Source organism: Etheostoma cragini, chromosome 8 (genome assembly GCF_013103735.1).
Source record: "Etheostoma cragini isolate CJK2018 chromosome 8, CSU_Ecrag_1.0, whole genome shotgun sequence".
NCBI lineage: Eukaryota > Metazoa > Chordata > Actinopteri > Perciformes > Percidae > Etheostoma > Etheostoma cragini.
The window spans coordinates 26,549,715-26,570,856 of NC_048414.1; the positions used below are offsets into that span (position 1 = coordinate 26,549,715).

Below are 21,142 nucleotides of genomic sequence, written 5' to 3' on the forward strand. Positions count from 1 at the left end.
ATATATATATATATATATATATATATATATACACACACACACACACACACACACACACACAGTGTGGGGAGAACAAGTATTTGATTGACACGGATTGTGCAGGTTTTCATACTTACAAAGAATGTAAAGGTCTGTACTTTTTTTTTAATCAATAGTAAACTTCAACTGTGAGAGCTGAAATCTTAAACAAAAATCCATAAAATCACATATATATACAGTGTGTGTGTGTGTGTGTGTGTGTGTTTGTGTGTGTGTGTGTGTGTGTGTGTGTGTGTGTGTATATAGATAGAGATAGAGAGAGAGAGGAAAACAAGTATTTGATACACTGATTTTGCAGGTTTTCCTACTTACAAATTGTTGTCATAGGCATACTTCAACTGTGGGAGACGTAATCTAAAACACAAATCCCGAACATCACATTGTATGATTTTTAAATCATTAATTTCAATTGTATTGCATGACATAAGTATTTGATCACCTACCAACCAGTAAGAATTCTGTCTCTCACAGACCTGTTAGTTTTTCTTTAAGAAGGCCTGCTGTTTGCCACTCATTACCTGTGTGTGTGTGTGTATATATACAGGTAAGAATATAAATATATACAGTATATATTCTGAATTGAGTCAAAGACCACAGACACGTGGTACATCCAGACAAAATGTAACCATACAGTAGTATGTATAGTGTATTTGGGCATATGTGTGTATATATATATTTATATTGATTGTACATCTTTTTTTGTTCTAGATGTGAGCTACCAAGAACCCGGTCAGTGCAGATGGTGTATGCAGCTAGGGAGCCTGCAGGCTCACCTACTCTCAGTGCATGGGAAATGTGGCTGGTGAACAAAGCCAAGGAACACCGTTTCAAATTGGAAAAGCAAGCAGAGGAGGCAAGCCACAGTTAATCATAATTTACATCACTAAAGCAGTGGTGACTTTCCTAACATCCCTTTTTTGCATGTTTCTATATGTTTATTCTTAGTTCCCCAGCTTATTTCCAAATCATTGTAATCCAAATATACTTTCTTATTGCATCTCTTCTGAAACTTTTTTTTTACACCCCCTGAATTAGGAGCGGTTACGGAAGGAAAAAAAAGAACAAGAAGAAAGGGTGCGGGAACAGAAAAAGATCGTCATGGAAGAAAAGATCCAAGAATGGCTCAGGATTAAAAGAGAACAGGTAGAACCACGTAAAAGCCCCATAGCAGATTGTCTGACTGTCATTTGTCAGAGTTTTGTTTAATCACACAGTAATGCTGCACTATCCGATGCTAACATGTCTGCTATTTGTTTTTCTTCTTGCAATCTAAGGAGAAGCACGAGCAGTTTGTAAAACTGAGCAAAGAGGAGGAGGAGATACAGAGACAGCGGGAGAAACAGAGGGAGATTGAACAGAAAGCTCAACAAAAGTATAAAGACTGGCTGCAAAAGAAGAACCGAGACAAAATAGAAATGGAAAAGAAGGAAAAAGTAGTGTGGATCTTGTTATAAGTTATTCTGCTTTTAATGAAAAGATTTTTAAGTGAAATGTTATCTTATTAATGACGAGCAGAAACGGACAGATTCTGATAAATATCTATTTTTTCTTGACAGGAGAAAGCTTTCCTGAAGGAGGAGCAGGAGAAGGAGCGCCACAAGAGGGCAGAGCAGAAGTTTAATGAGTGGCTGGCAAAAGCCAAGGAAAAAAGCAGAGCGAGTCCAAAATCACCTTTCTACCCAACAAGTAAGGTCATTCACTCATATTGGAATTGTTATCAATTTTGGACTGAATGACACAATATTTCATTATTGATAAAAAAAACTAGCATAGTAGATAGATAGATAGATATTTATTGATCCCCAAAAAATGGGACATTATGGGGTCACAGCAGCAAAATCAGTCACACAGCACAGAATATAAATACAAATGAAATACTAGGATACAATATACATACATGCAATATACATGAAATATTAATAATAGTAAAGAAATATAAGAACAAACATTTGAATATATACAGGATGGGAATACAAAATGTGCAACTGCTTAATTAGTATGCTAGTCTTATCATATTGCTTTGATTTCTTCCAGGTCCCTATGACAAATCCTACCCATCACCCAGCTTCTGCAATCCAATCCCCTGGAAGCCTATTCCCGTCCCTCCTCCAGAAACATCCCTGAATAAGACACCGGGCAAGAAAACAACGACGATTTCAACAAACCACCAACGGAAATGTCAACAAAGCCTCAGCACTGCTTTTAGACTGAGAAACTCTGCAAGGGCAGCCCCGTTGTTGCAGAAGAGATGACAAAGCAGACCGACAACCATGACTGATATGGTAGCTTAGTTACGGCTCAAATATGATTTCTTCACCACTCATCCACCCCACCACAGCTTCGTAACTGACACTGTCTCAGAAGAATTTCTGTTCTCTAAGTGGTAATGAAGCTTAGCTAATATCTACATTTTGGTTTGTTATATGGAGTTTATTTTGTTTTATCCTGTAAATTTGCCTATTAGATAAAAGAGGTATTCTCAAAGTTATTTTTCACTGTTGTCTTTGTCATATTTGTTCCATCACTAAATGTCAACATGTCAACAAAACCACATTACATTACATTTAATAAGACATCAACCACACAACAGAAGGTGGCTGGTGGTCACAGCCAAAGATAGACCCAGCTTGGTCAACTGCCAATCACACTCACACATTGTTCTGTGTCCAGCTGTGCCTTGTTCTTCTGTGGGCTGAGATGACGACAGAACAAGTGAGGGGGTGGAGAGAGAGAGAGAGAGAGAGAGAGAAAGACTGATTCTGATTCAGAGCCGTATGCTCATTCTGTGTCAACATCTCGCTGTGATATCAATGTATGCAGCCTGAGGTAAAACAATTTCAATTAACATTGATGTCAGCTTATCCTGTCTTGAACTACATCCTTTCAATGTGTCTTTTTGTGTTTGTGCTTATGCTTCGCTTACTGTAACCCCTTTCTGTTGTTGAATGCTGTGGAATGTGTATTTGACAGTAGTCAGCGGGGGGGCTATTATTGTTGAGCATTTTTGAAAGTAAAAACACTAGGGTCCAAAGAACAGCTTTAAGACAAGTGCCAAGTGTTTACATACTGTCAGAAGTTAAATTGCAGGAGCGGCTTAAGCTGTTTGCTAAAGGGTGTTTGCACATCGAGTTTTGTAAGAAAACCATAAGATATACAGTTCTGTTCAAAGTCAGCCTCCAGCACTTTGGCTATCTTTGTACTTCTTAACTGTTCTAACTAAAACGGTTAGTTACAAAACAACCTAACGCTCAATATGTAAGTCAATCTAACCTTATCTACAATATTTATGCCTGAGCCAGTACTTTTGAAAATGACCAATGTTACGGGTCTTGAGTTTTTATTTCTGCCTATTCTAGACATTGTCACCTGAGCCTGATAGAGAACCAATATCCCAAGATGCAGTGGTGCAGGTGGGCTGGCAGTTGGAGATCACACCTACCGGTTCAGGTAGGAGGCGTGTCTATATTGTAGAATGGGAGGGAGCAATGTAGAGGGCAGAAAGTGAGTCTAAAGGGCAGCAATGAAGACTTGACTTTTGTTTAAGACTTCAAGAATGGGTCCGATAGAGTAGCATGGACATGGAAACAAGCACAGGATGAAGAAACTTTGGATGCTGACTTTAACTTCAAGGAAAACGGGAATTTGAATCCTCTGCTATGGGATAATTAAGTTCATTTAGTTTTTTTATGAGTGGAGGTTGGGAATAGGGTTAAATATGACAGAGTTAAGCAGGCTGTTGGAATAAAAACTGGATTTACAAGTGAGATTATTCAGTTTTATTGTATTTTAATCTGTGACCGGGACAACTTTACATACAGATCACACATATTCAGCTGGAACCACATGAGCTGTTATCCTACAGCTGTTATAAACCTGATTTGACTTTTAATGACAAGTTTGCGACTGTTGTTTCTGTAAATAGTTTTTTTCTATTGCCACAACTTGGAAGGAACAAGTTCTGTTGCATTGAGGCACAGAGGTCTCGGATCAAGCGTTTTGGCCTCTGTTTTTTGTTTTTTTGGGTGTGTATACTGTACATTCCTCCCCTCACCATGCAGTCTGCAGGGCCAGAGATTGAGGACTCTTTCGACTTTCTTTTCAAAATCATCTTGGTTGGGGACTCAGATGTGGGGAAGACCTGCGTGGTCCAGAGCTTCAAGTCCGGCATATTCATCGAGAAGCAGCAGAACACCATCGGGGTCGACTTTACTGTACGCACCCTGGACATTGATGGCAAAAAGGTGAAGGTAGGTGACAGGCGCTCATTTTTTCAATGTCTTTTGATTTATTAAGAAGTTTTTATAAAACACATTCCTGTATCACAGCTTCTAATGCAATACATGAAGAATCATAGGTATACAGTACATCTGTTTATTTTATATCTGAAAAAAACAAACATGGATACTGTATGTGAGATGTGTCTGTGCACTAACCCTTAAAGTAAATATTCCCTTTGCTTGTTAAAGTTTTCCTCTAGAGAAAGAGGTGTGGCTGACTGCTTTCTTCAAATGATATAATCCGTATTAGCTTTCTGGGTGTGTTCATTTGTTAACTCCATGGTTGTCATTTTATGTTAATTAGTTCGTAGGTGTGTGCGCAATCGTGTTTGAAAAATGACCGATCCCTTCAGAGTTCACGGCATGTCTGAAGAGCTTATAAAGTACGTTGTGAAGATATCCAACACACATTTTGTAAACGTTTAAGTCCTTCCGGTTGTGTTATCGCAGATGCAGGTGTGGGATACGGCAGGTCAGGAGCGTTTCCGGACCATAACTCAGAGCTACTACCGCAGTGCCCACGGTGCCATGGTGGCCTATGACATCACACGCCGCACCACATTTGAATCGGTTCCCCACTGGATCAGGGAGGTGGAGCAGTTTGGAGCGGCCAGCGTGGTGCTGATCCTCATTGGTAATTAAAGATACGTTTTGGGGGCATTTTCAGGCCTTTATTTCCACAGGCCCGATGAAGACATGAAAGAGAGAAGGGGAATGACATGCGGCGAAGGGCCGCAGGTCGGAGTTGAACCCACTGCCGCTACATTGAGGAACCTCTATATACAGTATGTGCGCCTGCTCTACCAACTGAGCTAACCCGGCCACATAAGTTGTTTTATTTGGGTCAGTAAACCCCCAAAAATATTCCCAGACTTTGTATTGTTGGTTGGGAAAAAAATCAAGCAATTTTAATACATCACACTGGGATCTGTTAACTATAATATTATTGTCTAACAACTTTGTTTTTCAGTTTATAGACATAAGTTTCAGATTACGATAGATAGAGATTGATAATATATTTTACACTTCCCGCTCTTCTTTCCTTGCAGGTAACAAGTCAGACCTCCAAGCTCAGCGGCAGGTGTTGTTCGAGGATGCGTGCACTCTGGCAGAAAACAACGGCGTGCTGGCTGCCCTGGAAACCTCCGCCAAGGAGGCCCAGAACGTGGAGGCGGCCTTCATCCTCATGGCCCGGGAGCTGCTGGCACGCAATGGCATGTCCACCATCGACGAGCTTTCCCAAGAATCGCCTCAATTAATGTTGAGTAACAGCACCCACCCGGTTTATGGCACCGCGTCTGCAGATAAAAAGTGTGGGTGCTGAGCAGGCTGAAGCAGGGATGTGTTATTTTAGACTTCAAAAATAGTGTTCACAGTTTAGCAGAACTACATATATGTGTTGTGTGTGTGTGTGTGTGTGTGTGTGTGTGTGTGTGTGTGTGTGTGTGTGTGTGTGTGTGTGTGTGTGTGTGTGTGTGTGTGTGAGTGAAAGTTTTGTACATATTTTTGACTTTTATTATTTATACAGTTTGTAGAATCAGTAACACAGGTTTGAAATGGTGGGTGCTTATTAAACCTATTTTGTATTATTCTTCTGAGCATAACCTTCACTGAATGGGACTCCAGCATTACAAAGCACACCGATAATGTAAGACTCTGTACTAAGATTGTACTGCAGTATACAGAATGTTCTCACTTGACAAGCAACTTTTTGTGTCTTTCATCCTTTTTTATTTCATTCAGTATGACCTTTTAGTTCTGCACATTACTGGACTTCCACAGTTTTAACCTACAATTTAAGTCACTTGAAAATCCTACTGTGTTACACCTGTCAGTTCCAAATATTACAAACCAGCACCTTGTGACACGCTCAGTGGTGCTGCAACTGAGGCGACGTCTGTTCTCCCACAAAAGGCTTCTATTACAGACATTTAAATTAACCATCCACACATTTTTTGTATTTACCCATTTGACAAAACAATAGCACTTTTTAATCTATCTTTTCCCACAAAATAAGAACTAAATAAAATGACAGTACTCTTAATTGAGGCTAAAATCAAAACTGATGAGGTACTAATGAAACCTGGCAACGTGTCATCCTAATCATTAGTGGTTTTACATTCACCCTATTTAAAAAAAAAACTAAAACAATCTGAAATGTGATAGCAGTCAAAACAAACAGCAGACATGGTCCAGTTAGGACCTGGTGGGGGGTGCATATTTTGAAAGGCAAGATGACCCAGTTATGTAGACGGTTGAGCAAAGAACAAAATCCATCTTGTCATGTCACAAATGAACCAGCACATTGGTCTTTATTCAATTTAAGGCGTTAACTATGTTTGAACAATGTCTCTCACCCATGAACATCCAGGTTCTAGAAAAAAAAGGCTGAGTGTAGTGAAAATGCATCTAACTCAACACAGAGACTTCTTAACAATCCATGTGTGTTAAAAGTGCTCTAATGGCGTTTTTCTACTGCGTGGTACCTCCTCGACTCTACTCTCTTTTTTAGGTTTTCCATTACAAAAAAAAAGTCCCTGGTACCTGCTTACGGGTACTTCTTGAAACTATATGGGTCTTCTGCAAACAGCCACATGCCGAGAATCAAAAACAATACACCTCCGACGGTGTGTGTGTGTGTTTGTGTGTGTGTGTGTGTGTGTTTGTGTGTCTCGTTAGGTCAAGGCAGTTTCCTGCTGTGACGACCTGCCACGGCTCTGGAGAAAGGAGGACGGGGCACCGCAGGCAAGTCGACCAGGTACCAATAATGGAGAAACGCCATAAGTGATGAAAAAAACCAGGCTAGCTCGCACCTCCCTCCTCTTCATCCCGTCACCTCTCCCTCCCTTAAGTGCTTCAGTACACTAACCCCCCAACCCACACCCCCAAATCATCCTTGTCGGTAATTGGCAGAACGCTGGAACACTGTGTGGGTATGCTTCGTGGTGCAGCTGGGCACAGTTTGTTGCTTGTAGACCCTGGGCGTTCTACAGAGACCGCATTTTTTACAGTTTGTTCTAGAAACAGGCAGCTAGCAGATAGTGAGGAGATGTTTTTTACAGTGGGTTCTGGGGACAGGCAGCTCGCGGATAGTGAGGAGATGTTTGATGTATGTGACGAAAAACGTTGTAGCCTAAAAAACTCGTGACATCGCTTAGTGCACAAGAGAAACAAGAGACAGCACATGTAGATTGTGTCGTACAAAGGCAAGAAAGGACACTTCTCCCACCTAATAAACTTGGCTTCTTATAATTAGTGTTAAAACTGCATTTTTTTTTTTGCAGCTGATTCTCTGGCACTTTATACAAATCTCTAAGAACGATCCCCTGAAACAGCTACATAAGTGGCATGGATTAGAAAATAAACTCATAAAGCTTCTGTAACTACCAGTTAAAGGTCGTCAGAGCTGTTTAATGGACGGCTGGGAGATGAAGCCAGAGTTTGAGACCCACTTACCGTCCTACTCTAGAGGCCAGCCTTCTTGCTGAAACACCAGCTCCACCGCCTCCTTCACATCCTCCACCACGAAGGACGGCTGCGTGAGGCTGGGGTCAAAGCGGAAGTCCCTGTGACCGTGGAAGATGTGCTGCTCGGTGACAGTTTGCGTCGGGTCCGAGGGCAGCTCCTGCTGGTCTCTGCTGTACACTCCTGTGCACACCAGGATGGAGCTGCAGCCCTCGGGGAGGTCCTCCTCTGCCCCATACTCAGCTGTTGCTCCGCCTAGTTCGGCAGATGTCATTTTTGGAGTGGTAGCAGCTTCTGCCGAGGGATCTTCACCTCCTCCGCGACTCTTAGCCTGCATCTGGGCCCTGGTGCGCTGAGAAGCCTGAAGGTAGTGGTTGTAGAGGTTGGCGCCGTATACGTCGGCCATTGGGTTATCACTATAAAAAGAGATGAAGTGTCAACACTTTAAAAGGGGCTTTTACTTCAAAGTTTCGAAGGACAAACAGGACAATTCTTGAGCGACAAAGGTGGGTCTGAAGTCAATGGGCGACTGAGTCACTCACCCTATAGCATACAGCCTCTTCACAGGTGTGGTCCAGCCAAGTCTCTCAGCCTGCTGTCTAATCAGCAGCTCAGCGTAGTTGTAAGTCACCACACTAGGTTTGCCGATCAGAGCCTCGTACTTCAGCTTATAGCCAGTGACCTTCTTAAACAGGCTCTCTAAGCTCACCAGGAACATACCGTGACCAAACCTATGAGACAGTTTGAGGGACATTCAGTATAATAACACTGTGGTTAAACAACATACACAACCTATGATAATGTTGCCGGGTGTGATACATGTTCTTTTTTTAAGATCATTTAAAAAATATATTTATTTATAAATTAACCCTCATGTTGTCCCCAGGTCAAATTGACCTGTTTTCCTATATCAATGTTCTTTTAAAATACCCAATTATAATTACCCAAAATAACATGATTGATTCCACACAACACTCTTTGGCAAGTACATATCTCTACTTTCATTAATTCGGGGGCATCTTATTCAATTTCATAGCATTTGAAAAATTTATTGAAGTGGTTTTGAAATAGTATTGAGTAAAAGTTGATATATTCCAGTCTGTGATTATCCATCAACATCCATTCCTTTAATTTTAGTCTAAATAATTCCTAATTTCTGCTTTTCTAACTCAAACATTATGTGTAATTTCCTATAAAGAAGGTTTATTGACCAGAAAATTCCCAAAATAACTGTGTAAACTGTAGTTAGTTAAGTGTTGATTTTCAATTTTGACGGGAAGACAACACGAGGGTTAATTAAAATACATATTTTTTTAAAGTGACAATGGATAGACATGAAAGGGGGAGAGTGATGGGGGATGAGATGCAGCAAAGGGCCGCAGCTTAGATTCAAACCCGTGCCACTGCAGGACTCCGCCTACATGGGGTGCACACTCCTACTGGGTGAGCTAGAGGTTGCCCCGATATATTTTTTAATGTGTGTATTCTTTTGTTCTTTTTCATGCACACACACACACACACACACACACACACACACACAGTACCTGGGATTCTTTGCCTCGGCCATCCACAGCAGGTCCATGTTACAGGCCAAGACTGGGATGTGAGGGTACCGCATCGAACTCCAGGCATTGTCTGGGCTCCCATTTGTCAGGAGCACATCAAGGATAAGCTGGAGGTTGGTCTCCCATCTGATTGGTTCACCAAATAAGATGACAGCTGTGGGGACAGACAGTCAGAGACGGAAATAACATAAAAGATAGCCATACCCATGTTCTTAATAAACTGTTAATCAATTCTTAAGCATTACACTTATAGCTACAATAGTGACTATGTGAGGGAACATACCGTCTATCGGCCATAAGCCTTTGGTGGGGGGAATCTGTGGGAAATTATACACAATTGGTTATGACTCATACATAACTGAACATAAACAGGCTGCAATATTTATACTACTTACACTGTCTTTGGGCCTTCTGTTGTGATCTACGACATCCAGAAGAGGATATGCTTCCCTGAGCATGTCTATAGTAACAACATTCTGAAAGCCAAGGCTGAAGTGTGGTAGGTTAAAGTTAAACAAAGGTGTGTAAAGGTTACAGCAAAACACATATGAAGTCAATATGTCTGTCTGACAAAATAATTACAATGGGGATTGGTTTCACTCTATAATTTGTTTCCCAGGGTATAACTTTCCATATATAGAGTGGCAGGAGTTAGCTCTTTCAGTGTCTCCCCTGCGCTTCGTGAACAAGGTGGGAAATCTTTACCAGGAATAGTTGACCCTCTCCTTGATTTCCTGTGGTTTATGGAGAAGGAGAACCAGGAAATAAGTTGGGGGGGATGCAACACTACCAAGCCCTGGCCGAGAAACACAGAAGAGGATTAGGGCCACGGGTGAAAATGTATTTGAGTTCTGACTTTATTCACAGAATTCTGACTTTAATCCCAGAATTCTGACTTTTAACTCAGATTCTGACTTTATTCATAGAATTCTGACTTTAATCCCAGAATTCTGACTTTTAACGCAGATTCTGACTTTATTCATAGAATTCTGACTTTATTCATAGAATTCTGACTTTAATCTCAGAATTTTGACTTTAATCTCAGAATTCTGGGTCTGAAGTCAGAATTCTGAGTTAACGCTGCAACGAGTACATTTTTGTAGAGATGCATGTCAGGCTACGGCGCAGGGTCTGGCGTAGACGCAAAGAAGTCTTCGGGGGTACAACGTTGATTCGACGCAGTAGCATAAAGTGGCCTTTAGTCCCTTAGGGGTGGACTTTGGGCTTAACCTATAACATGCCCAAAAATATATATATAACATAATAACAATAAAGGAAAGGGGACAAGTCAAAAAGCATAATATGAGCACTTTAAATGAATGACATACCACACATAAGAAAAAGAAAAATTACTCCCGTCAATCCCGAATGGCAATAAATTTAAAGCAGGAATTTGTTGAAAGGACCTCACTGAGGAGTCAGGCAGCAAAGGGAACAAAGGGTACAGAAATGAAATGCTGATGACAAAGTGGAACATGAACAAAAATGCATTGAATAAACAGAACACGCACACTTTTAAGTTCCACATCCAGAGGGGTTGCGGAAACGCACAGCCCCTGATTTAAGAAAGGATACTTGTGAGCGACCTCCTCCACAGGACCCTGTCCCGACACCAGCACACGCATTTTGTGGAACTGGGTAAACATTCGCAAAGGACTGTGGGACAGCATCACCTGGTCTGGAGAAACCTGAGAATAAAGACTGATGTCAAGAGCAAAAAAAAAAAACACATGACAGGAAGACACCATGATTTCATGATGATATAAGTGTTCAGTTTACCTCCACCTCGAGCAGATGTGACAGATGTTCAGCTTTAGCCTGCCTCATGCAGTTCCCAGCATTGGTGACAAACACCACAGGCACCTTGTATTTCCCATTGCTGTCCACCAGGTCCCTGAAGCACTGCTTGGCTGCAGGGATCGGCGTCCTGCCCCGCACCAGGACCCCATCAATGTCGAAGAGGAGCCCGAAGGAGCTGGAGCCCTGAAAAGGAAGATGAGAGTGGTGGTATGTGTTGTTCATTAACTTTCTGTGACACTATAGGCTGAGCCCTCGTCATAATCTCGTGAGACTTTGCTCCCATAGTATGTAACTTAGACGCCAGTTTTATTGGAGTAGATAACTCATTGATGAGTGAACTGGATAAATAAGACAGTAATAACTGAGGTTGTATATGTGTGCGCCACACACCACAGTAATAATAAATAATCCGCGTTTGCTGTCATTAAAGCTAGCTTAAACGTGGCGTTCACTTCTTTCCTCTCGCTACATTTCTTTTTTCAACGTACAACCAGCTATGACAGTTTTTTGTCTCTTAACATGTTAAAAGCCCAAAAAAGTGCATGCCGTTTTTTTTTAAGTTTCAACAAAGTTTGCAAAGAAACACCTACTTACATGGCTGTAATTTCGTGAGGTCGAAGGCGAGGTGTTTACTTGTTTTGCTGCTGCCTCACAGCTTGATTTCAGTAGCTGCCAACCGCTTTTCAATGACCGTATTCTCTGCATTTCTCCGGGCACTTGTGTGTAAAAGCCGGCGGGTAAACAAGAGCTAAGCAACTTTAGCTGAGCTAACGGCAACTGTCTACTTACGGCTGAAAAAATGGGTCATGGTATTACAGTGAGCCAATACTGAACTCTGCGCTATCTCCTCATTGCTGCCAGTAACTTAGCTGCCATTCAGTCCACAAAACAGAAACCGCGAATGACAATGAATGAGCATGCGCACAACTGGTTGTCCAACGGAAACCCTGTGTGCACTGTACATATAAAGCTTGTTGATGATTGGAGTTTATGCAGAAATGAAAGTGAATCACCCACTTTACAATTGAAACTTAACTGCAAAATTACATTCAACATTAAAACCGCAATTTAGACTTTTTGAAAGATGTCATCGTACAGTTTTGAGTGTAATGTAGTAATATTAATAAGTCCTAATAAAGTAATGCAACATTTATTTTTATAGTAAAAGTTATATAATTCGGGATTGTTCTTTTATAATTAACAAAATAATGTATTTGTTTGTATAATTCTAAGATTAGTTGACTAGTACAATATATATTTGATTAACTCTAAAATTGTGTGGAAGAAGAGATACTTTATTGATCCCTAGGGGGGAAATTATATATATATATATATATATATATATATATATATATATATTGTATGTATGTATATAAATATATCTATATATATATATATAAAGATATAAAATGTTGGCCGGAAATGCATGCATCCATGCACAAACAGAAACACATGCACTAATGGAGAGATGTCAGAGTGAGGGGACTGCCCATTTGAGGCTTGCCGAGCAGTTGGGGGGGGGGGTTCTGTGCTTGCTCAAGGGCACCTCAGCAGTGCCCAGAAGGTTAACTGACAACTCTTTAGCTACCAGTCCACAATCCATACTCTGTCCGTACAGGGACTGGACCTGACCCCCAAGCCAAGTCCCTGCGGACTGAGCGACCGCTGGCCAGAACCCAACTTAATTTAATCTGCTTTGATTGTTAGGTAATAACTGTATAGTTAACGCACGTGATTACTTGTATTTAGTACCATGAAGTGAAATTCTAACTGGAGCTGTAATAAGAATTTACTAGACATCATAATTAGCGCTGGTTGAATTAGGCATGTAACTGCTTGTTTAAGGGGTCCTGCCTAGTACTGTGCACAATGTCAGGTCCATTGTTAATATTAATATTAGTAACATCTGTGCTTTTCCTGCTATGACAACTCCAGATGTTGGCTGTGAAGAAGCCTACGGCTGTTTGCAATAGTCATTTGGCAAAGAACTGTGGGTGCTCATTACTTTAAAATCATTGTAGCAAAACATTTTTATTAATCCAAAGTACAAAATAAAATGACATTCACTCTAAGTTTCAGAAATAAGTAGAACAAACATACACGACTGAGATAAACCTCACATAGATTGTCCTCTATAGGCAATGTAGACACCACAGTCCAGTCCTCAGCCAAATCTCAGCTCGTTTTCCAGTCCATAGATCTTAGCCTTCAGTGCCATCAGCTCGCCCTGAACCTTCTTTGTCCTGCCGTTGGTCTGACGTACCTCATGCAGAATGGCTAAGTCCTGGTTGGGCCCGATATTTAGAGTAGCCTGAAATAGTGGATACGTGTAGACCAGTTTAACAGAATAAATGAAACTAAACTATATCAGCGGTATGCAAGGCTGGAGAATTATGAAATAACTTAATTTTCTGTTAAAATCACATATTTTCTTTGTGCATGATTTAAAAATAGAGCTCCAAACCCCCTTGTTTTTGTGGTGAAATCACTTAATAATTTACACCTGTTTAAGACACAAGCCTTTTTACCTTGAGGAGTTGTTTTTCTACATCTTTGAACTTCTGTCTGAGGTGCTTCAGGTCTGTCTTGAAGCCCTCCACCTCCATGGTCCTCCTCTTCTCCAGCGCTTCATAACGCTGAGTCATCAGCTGAAGACGCTTGGCCATTTTGTCTGAACGATCCTGCACACACCAAGATTTTGGTAAGACAAAAAATATCAGCAATAAGAAACTTGGGGATGCCATCAAATGTGAACAATCAATTAGAGACGTGTATTTTGCAGTTTTTGCAGACATGCGCATCGGTCCAACTGTTGTACCTTAAATATTTCCCTGCCCACGTCCCCTTCCTCTCTGATTTGGGACAGTTCTGTCTCCAGTGTAATACACTGCTCCCTGTACATCTCTGCCAGCCGATGTGCTTGCTTCAGCTCCTCCTGCATTGCCTAATGACAAAGATGAATTAAAATAAGGTAAAAACTCAAACAAACACCCCAAAACAACAAGAGCTTGGATATTTACATTTGTTTGCAAAAGGGATACGTTAGCAGGAAACATTTCTTTTTTCCCCCTTTATTATAGTGGATAGACATGAAAGGGGGACAGAGATGGGGGATGCTATGCAGCAAAGGACCGCAGGTCAGATTTGAACCCGGGCCGCTATAGGGATCAGCCAACATGGGACGGATACCTTTACTGGGTGAGTTAGAGGCCGCCACAGGGAACATTTCTTTTAAAGTTTTTCTTTTAGAAAAATAAATAAACAAAATCAAATTTTACTTTTAGCTCCTCCTTGTGTGCGTGCTGCGACTCTGGCTGAGGCCGGGGGAGGAGCAGGGCTGTGCTGCTGCTGGGCTGCCACGTACGGCCCAGCTCGGGACCGGCGGACCCAGTCTTCCTCAGGCGGTTGTGGCAGGAGTCCAGCTCCCTCAGCAGCCGGTCCTTCTCTACCATCCAGCTCTTCTCATGAGCCCGTGTGTCGAACTTGAGCTGTAAGAAATCTCTGGTGCTCTCATACAAAAGGTTTTGGGTTCGCTCGAGCCTGAGGTGTCAAACACAAGAGGAGGTGTGAGTTATACATTCAGATAAGGTGTAAATGTATTCATTATCATTCAAAGTTGATGGGTATAATTCCAGAAAGAAGAAAAGCAAAGCCACGAACCGCTGTTCACAAAAGAATAGCATCATGCCTAAAATATACTCAGCTGAAGTAGTAAAGTAGTGGTGAATGAATTTAAAAAAAGCAGACCCACTTGTCAGTCAGAGCTGCGATTCGCTCCTGATCTCTCTGCCACTGTGCCTGGGCCTCCTCTGCTTTAATCCGTCGATCCTCCAGCAGAGACTCTACCTGCTCTTTAGCCAGACGGGTCTGTTCCTCCATCTGAGCCTGCAGAGCCTCCACCTGGAAAAATTAGGCCACAAAAACAATAGCTTGGTAAACTCACACCGAAACCGTGGAGACAGCAAAAGGGAAAAAAAAGGTTTCAGTTGCTTGTTATAAATAAAGCAACCTAGATAAACGCATATAAGTAACGCATCTGTATACAAAACTTATGTAAGTATAGAAAGCTGACAGAAATGAATAATAAGGTTCATGAAGTCAAACTGAAAATAATTAATAAAAGTAGAAACTATAAAAGAGCATTTAGACAGTATAAGTTGAAGTAGTGTAATAATATAATATTGAATGCCATAATGTAGCATGTAGTATAGCAGAACAATGTAACAGTATATAGTAGACAATAGTATAGCGCAGCAATATAACATAGAATATAGTATAACTTAGTGTATGATATAACCACTCTCTGACTCCTCCCGTTTGGACTACTTAAATGGAGTCCTATCTGGGGTCCTCAGTAAAACCCTAGACAGGCTCCAGTATGTCCAAAACTCTGCCGCCAGGGTCCCACACCAAGACCTTGCAGCACATCACCCCAACCCTCATCCACCGTCACTGGCTCCCAATTAAGTCCTGCATCACATATAAAATCCTCCTTCAGAGCCCTCCATGCCCTGGCCCCACAGTACCTCTCTCCGACCTCCTCCATCCATACAACCCACCCAGAAACCTGCAGGCCAGCTTATTATTAAATGTATAACATAGAATACCAATGTATAATATACAGTAGAATATAATATAGATATAATATGGTATCTAGCAGACACCTAGACCTACCTGTAGTAACAAGGTCTGGTTATCGTTCTTGTATTGTTCCAGGCTCTCTGCATTTACCCCATCTGCGGATTTTGTTTTCCTGCTACTCTCTGCTTAAACAGACATGAAATCAGAACAGCAGAGTCTGTCTGGGGCAAGTATGCTTCCTGTGTTTGAGTTCCACTAAACAGAAAACATTACAATATCAACAACTATTGGTATAACCCGTTTGTAAAGAACACAACAGTTGAGAAATAATCAAATGTATATCTTTGTTAAGTTATTAGACAATATCTCAGAAATATTAAACTGAGACTTAATTTAATTGCACACCTTTCCTGGTCGCGGCAGGTCTGAACTTTGTCGGTCTGAGATTGAGATTTTCCTCCAATCTGGAATCGGCGTTCCTCTGTGTGACAGTGACCTGAAACATAGTCATCACATGCTCCAGTCTTCAAAACAGTGATTTTCTCCTTTTTTTGCTAGCACAATCGGAATTGACAGTAATGAAGTATAATAAAAAATCATGGAATACACAATGTGTTTTTTTTTGTTAATCCACAAAAAACAAAAACAAAAAAAACTTCAATTTGTTTCAATTGTATTGAAACTGACATTAATGTGACTGTGCATGCAAAGGTTTTTGTAGACATCTTGAGCTGCTGATGGAGCTAAAGCTAAAATCACATGGTCAGGTAAGCAGCAAGCCAGAAAACATTAAATCCCAAATGTTATGCTTTCTCACGGTATATATTATTGTCAGAAATAACATGTGATAAACTTGTCAGTTTGCTTATTTGTAGAACAAAAAATGTGTTTTTAAAATGTAGGAAATGACATTGTAATGATTTGATGAGTCAAGCGTCTGCTGTGGCAGGCCTATGATGAAGTAAACAGGAGTACCTTGTGAGGAGGTTCCCGGTGGAAATATGTGATCTCTCCTGCATCAGGACCCACCAGGGCGAGAAGGTGCTGGATTTTCTTCCTGTCCTCCAACTCTCTGTACAGCAGAGACTTAGGTTAAACAGTTTTATGTACAGAAGTCAGAGCAAAAAGAATAAATCAATACTGAAGATAGATGTGAAAGGCTATGCACACCCATAAGTGTTTTCCTTTACTTTGGCTGATTAGACCTCTGTCAATCAATAACAGTCTGTATATGCCTTCCCTAGCTTGTGAAGAGGTCTAATCAGGCAAGTGTGAATGGATGTGGAAGGGCTTTAAATAAATCAGAAATAATATGGAGTATGTCCCATTGCAGCCAATCATTTAGCCCAGTAACTAGGAATGGGCTATATATTGATATCGTGATATGAGACTAGATATCTTGTCTTTGATTTTGGATGACGTAATATGGCAATATGGCATAAAGGATGTCTTTTCCTGGTTTAAAAGGCTGCATTAGAGTTAATTGATGTCATTTTCTGAACTTACCAGACTGTTGTAACGGTTCTATTATTTGCCTTTTCCAACTTAGTCATTATATCCACATTACGGGTGATTATTTATCAAAAATTCCATTGTGTATATATCTTGTGAAAGCACCGACAGCCAAACCAACAATATTGTTGCGGTATTGATATTGTGGTATTTGGTCAAAAATATTGGGATATTTGATTTTCCTCATATCGCTCAGCTCTACCACTAACCTATTACTATTAACATCTAGCCTTTTTGTTTTTACACTGCAGGCAACTTGAATTGGTATGTCAGGAAATAATATAAACATATAGCAACATATTGGAATTGTTGGGTCTTTGTAAATCATAGAGTGGTCTGGACCTACTTTAACAGTGGCTTGAGATAACTCTTGTTATGATTTGATAGTATAAATAAAATTGAATTGGAAAGCCACATTTCACACGGCACGTATTTTAAATAAAATGTAAAGATAAGGGTTATCTACTCAGGACGTATTTACCGTATCATTAACAGACATAATCCAGTCATTTGCCAAATAAATCTATATTTGTTTTTCAAATACGTACCGTGTGAAATGTGGCAAGTCAGCTAGCTTGCAAGTTTAATAATGAGGAAAGGTACTTTGAAAATCTAAGCCAACAATGTGAGCTGTAGCCAAAAGTAGGGTTTAAAGTGATCAACTAGTTTATAAAATTACAATAAAAAAATGATTGTAATAGATTAATTAAAACTCCTAAATTGGCATTAGCATGCTCTATCTAACTACATCCCACATGGTAACAGCTAGCTGGCAAAAACTAGCAGAAGGTGTTATGAACTGTGTACTTTGCTTTAGGCTAATATTAGCTGGTTCAATGAAATGTTATAAAAAATATAAAATCCACTATTCCATAAGATGCTAGCAGATGGAAGAGCGCGCTGCTGAATGCAGTGCGTGGTTACAATTAAATTAAATGGGAATAATTATAACTAAAACATGCAATAAGACCTAGTAATAATGTTTAATCTGCCCAAAAAACAAGTTACGCTTTTTGAATTGATAAAAATTGTAAAATATCAGACCCTTTGCCAACTTAGTAACTACTAACATTATTGCTCGCTCCATTCCATTTAAGTTCCCCAGTTAACCCTGTCAGTGATCGAACATCCATAATAGCAGGGATAGGGAACACCTGCATGTAAAACAGTTTCCTTCTATCACGTTTCAAAATCGGATTGATTCTTAAACTGTGCACCTACCTGATCTTAAGTCGGTCATTTTCTGCGTAAAGCCGGAGAGATTGTTCTCTCTCTTGGAAAAGGTAGACCTGCATGTCACTCAGCGCACTTTGCAGCTCCGCAATCTCTCCCTCACGCTGCCGTACCTCCCACTGTAGTTTATGCTGAGGGGATTTTCAAAGATACAGAGAGAAGATATGTTAAAACAGGCGAATATAGACCGGCATACCTGAAAAGCAACGTCACATATAAAGCAATCACATACGACTACTAGCTGTATCTCACCTGGCCCTCTGCGATGCCTCTGTACTTCTCCAGCATTTGCAGCAGCTCCTCGTGTTCCCCGTCAAACTGGGCGATCTTCTCCCTGTAGAACTCCAGTAGCTCTCTGGAGGGACGCAGGTACGCCAGCCGCTCATGGATGGGTGGAAGCGGGGAGTCAGGTTCTCGACCAGGGGTACGATTGTTGGCTCTTTAGTAGTACAAAATATACAATATACAATATATACAATATATATACACATCACTAAGACTCAACTATAAGTCTTCCAGTATCTTTTAACATAATAGCAAATAACATTTTATCCTGTACATGTACAGTACATGTCTGCAGCAAAGCCTATGAAATGAAAATGAACGATTACCCAGGCATTTAAACCCACTTAAGGAGTGAGATTAAATCAATGTGGGATAAGACGTACTGTAACTGTGGGGGACCAGACTGACAAAATAAGTCTAAGCTTCATTGAGAAAGATTATAGTTAACCCTCCTGTTGTCCTCGGAGTCAAGCTTGACACGTTTTTTGAAGTTTCTACTCAAAAAAATGTGTTTCTTTTAACCAGATTGGCAAAAAAACAACAACACACGATTGGTTTAATACAGCATCCTTCGCAATATCATTGAACTGCAGATGTTATATTATATTTTACAGCATTTGGAGAGAAAAAAAACTAGTTTAAATGGTTTAAACCCATTTCCTTTATGATCTCTGACAAAAGTCTTCCTTAGATTTTGACTTAATTGTCAAAATATTTGATATTTTCTGCTTTTTAACTAAAAAATGTGGTATAAAATCATATAAGTGAGGTTCATTGAGCACTCATTTTGAAAAAATAATTTTAGAACTTGTGTTAATAAGTTGGTTTAAGGGGTGTATATACTGGTGGTCACTGGGGGACAAAAGCATAGAAAACGTTGAACAAAGTAAGAAAAAATATGTTAAAATGAACATGTATTAATATATATATTAAGGAAACTTTAAAAGAAACATTAAAAAAAGTGTTTTCAGTTTTCACCCGGGAGGACAACACAAGGGTTAAAAGCATTACATCGTTTTTACTATTGACACTAAGTGCTACAGTGACATTTATCTTGCAGCGAGACCACACACATGTCTGTCCTCTTATTTATTTCATGATCTTACCTGTGAGGCGTTGCATCTTTTGTTGGAGATCCCATCCCAGCACACAACACTGGGAAAAAAAAAAAGAGTGACCACCTGTAATCAATACTCTAAAAAAAATAGTTGTTTGTTGTTGCAGGTCAACCAATTCTTCAAAAAGAGCTCGCGCAGACAAAAATTTGCAAATTGAGAGAGAGATGGAATATACCTGTGAATACTGTGTTCACAGAGTTGTCAGTTTAGGGGGAATGTGAGAAATCAGTATTATTAGCTGAATACTAACAATGGTAACAGATAAAGTTGGGTCCAAGACTGTTACCTCATTTCAAAATGCCAAAAAATCATGAAGAGGCGTTAGTGCCATAGGGTTGACCAGGGTTAGTTTGTAAAATGTAAAAGTTAAGGTACAAAGGGAAGAGTCCAAAGTGTGTAACGTTATCTGAGTAAGACTGTGTGTGTGTGTGTGTGTGTGTGTGTATATATATATATATATATATATATATATATATATATATATATATATATATATATATATATAGTCACACACACACACACACATACAAATACACACATATACAAATACATAAATATATAGACACACATATACGTACATAGTATGCACACACATAGTATATACAAACACATATATGTATATATATATATATAGAGAGAGAGAGAGAGAGAGAGAGAGAGAGAGAGAGAGAGAGAGAGAGAGAGAGAGAGTGTGTCAATGGTCGGGCGCCAGGGGGAGCGGGACGTTTGAAAGCAAAGTCTAGCTACTAACGTTTTTCTTAGAAGTTAGAAGTTGTACTCAATGAGAGACACAATTTGCATATCTATTTCCGTTAAGCTAACGTTGTACGCTACGTTTGTCTCGTTTAGAATTTGCTAGCGTTAGCTATGCGTTAATGGCAAAACTTCAGAGTAAGCGAAAATAAAGTAAGCGCATTATAACACAACTACAAAGAATAATACACAAATGTCTGACGTTTTTGTCTAGCATATTAATACATATTACATACCCGCAGTCTTTCAAAACACACAACTCTTCGGCCAGGACAGCAATGTTGTTCGTTGCTATCGAGCTTTTGAAAACCGGAAGTTGACGCCTCCTCGTCTACTTCGTGGGAAACGGTAGCGAAGTTAATGTATTTTGCCCTCCAGCGGCGGGCCAGGCTTCTGTTTGAGTTGTGGAGTGTCATAAAACAATAAATAAGACAATAGGTTATAATGTCAGTTATGTGGCAGCTAGGGTAGTTTATAGATTTATTGCATTTCAAGTTAGAGTCAACCAACATTA

General features: G+C 40.2%; 4 protein-coding genes and 1 long non-coding RNA gene across 8 annotated transcripts in view; 3 read left to right on the forward strand and 2 right to left on the reverse strand.

Moving 5' to 3' along the window:
* Nucleotides 1-2,463, forward strand: part of zgc:153293 (uncharacterized protein LOC555710 homolog) — a 3,480-nt gene extending 1,017 nt beyond the window's left edge. For both annotated transcript variants that reach the window (XM_034879440.1, XM_034879439.1), the window contains exons 3-7: nucleotides 748-892; nucleotides 1,075-1,182; nucleotides 1,314-1,472; nucleotides 1,596-1,725; nucleotides 2,074-2,463. In XM_034879440.1, the coding sequence (XP_034735331.1) occupies nucleotides 748-892; nucleotides 1,075-1,182; nucleotides 1,314-1,472; nucleotides 1,596-1,725; nucleotides 2,074-2,291 (760 nt within the window). In that variant the 3' untranslated portion in view covers nucleotides 2,292-2,463. The remainder of the gene's footprint in view (nucleotides 1-747; nucleotides 893-1,074; nucleotides 1,183-1,313; nucleotides 1,473-1,595; nucleotides 1,726-2,073) is intronic.
* A 312-nt stretch (nucleotides 2,464-2,775) lies between these two features.
* Nucleotides 2,776-6,459, forward strand: LOC117949305 (ras-related protein Rab-19). 2 transcript variants are annotated; one of them, XM_034879446.1, is made up of 6 exons: nucleotides 2,776-2,865; nucleotides 3,396-3,486; nucleotides 4,098-4,286; nucleotides 4,767-4,950; nucleotides 5,366-5,749; nucleotides 5,803-6,459. In XM_034879446.1, the coding sequence occupies exons 2-5, from the start codon at nucleotides 3,436-3,438 to the stop codon at nucleotides 5,638-5,640; spliced, it is 699 nt and encodes a 232-aa protein (XP_034735337.1). In that variant the 5' UTR covers nucleotides 2,776-2,865; nucleotides 3,396-3,435; the 3' UTR covers nucleotides 5,641-5,749; nucleotides 5,803-6,459. The 2 variants fall into 2 exon arrangements, with proteins under 2 accessions (XP_034735337.1, XP_034735336.1); XM_034879445.1 differs by having other exon boundaries at nucleotides 2,788-2,867; nucleotides 3,398-3,486; nucleotides 5,366-5,753.
* A 175-nt stretch (nucleotides 6,460-6,634) lies between these two features.
* LOC117949306 lies at nucleotides 6,635-7,660 on the forward strand. Its single transcript, XR_004657667.1, has 2 exons — nucleotides 6,635-6,769; nucleotides 7,485-7,660. It is a non-coding gene; the product is annotated as an uncharacterized LOC117949306 (long non-coding RNA).
* Nucleotides 7,497-12,062, reverse strand: hdhd5 (haloacid dehalogenase like hydrolase domain containing 5). The gene is made up of 8 exons (XM_034879437.1): nucleotides 11,741-12,062; nucleotides 11,126-11,329; nucleotides 10,922-11,034; nucleotides 9,742-9,835; nucleotides 9,630-9,663; nucleotides 9,326-9,500; nucleotides 8,324-8,512; nucleotides 7,497-8,197 (listed from the first exon to the last, which is right to left on the reverse strand). The coding sequence occupies exons 1-8, from the start codon at nucleotides 11,849-11,851 to the stop codon at nucleotides 7,777-7,779; spliced, it is 1,341 nt and encodes a 446-aa protein (XP_034735328.1). The 5' UTR covers nucleotides 11,852-12,062; the 3' UTR covers nucleotides 7,497-7,776.
* Nucleotides 12,063-13,155: 1,093 nt separating this feature from the next.
* On the reverse strand, nucleotides 13,156-20,990 carry ccdc77 (coiled-coil domain containing 77). Of its 2 annotated transcripts, none has more exons than XM_034879436.1 (12): nucleotides 20,865-20,990; nucleotides 19,864-19,912; nucleotides 18,725-18,911; nucleotides 18,461-18,603; nucleotides 16,703-16,799; nucleotides 16,133-16,223; nucleotides 15,821-15,909; nucleotides 14,898-15,046; nucleotides 14,425-14,686; nucleotides 13,965-14,090; nucleotides 13,675-13,827; nucleotides 13,156-13,457 (listed from the first exon to the last, which is right to left on the reverse strand). In XM_034879436.1, exons 2-12 carry the CDS (start codon nucleotides 19,896-19,898, stop codon nucleotides 13,311-13,313), a joined length of 1,479 nt encoding a protein of 492 aa, XP_034735327.1. In that variant the 5' UTR covers nucleotides 19,899-19,912; nucleotides 20,865-20,990; the 3' UTR covers nucleotides 13,156-13,310. The 2 variants fall into 2 exon arrangements, with proteins under 2 accessions (XP_034735327.1, XP_034735326.1); XM_034879435.1 differs by having other exon boundaries at nucleotides 15,821-15,912.
* Nucleotides 20,991-21,142: the final 152 nt, after the last annotated feature.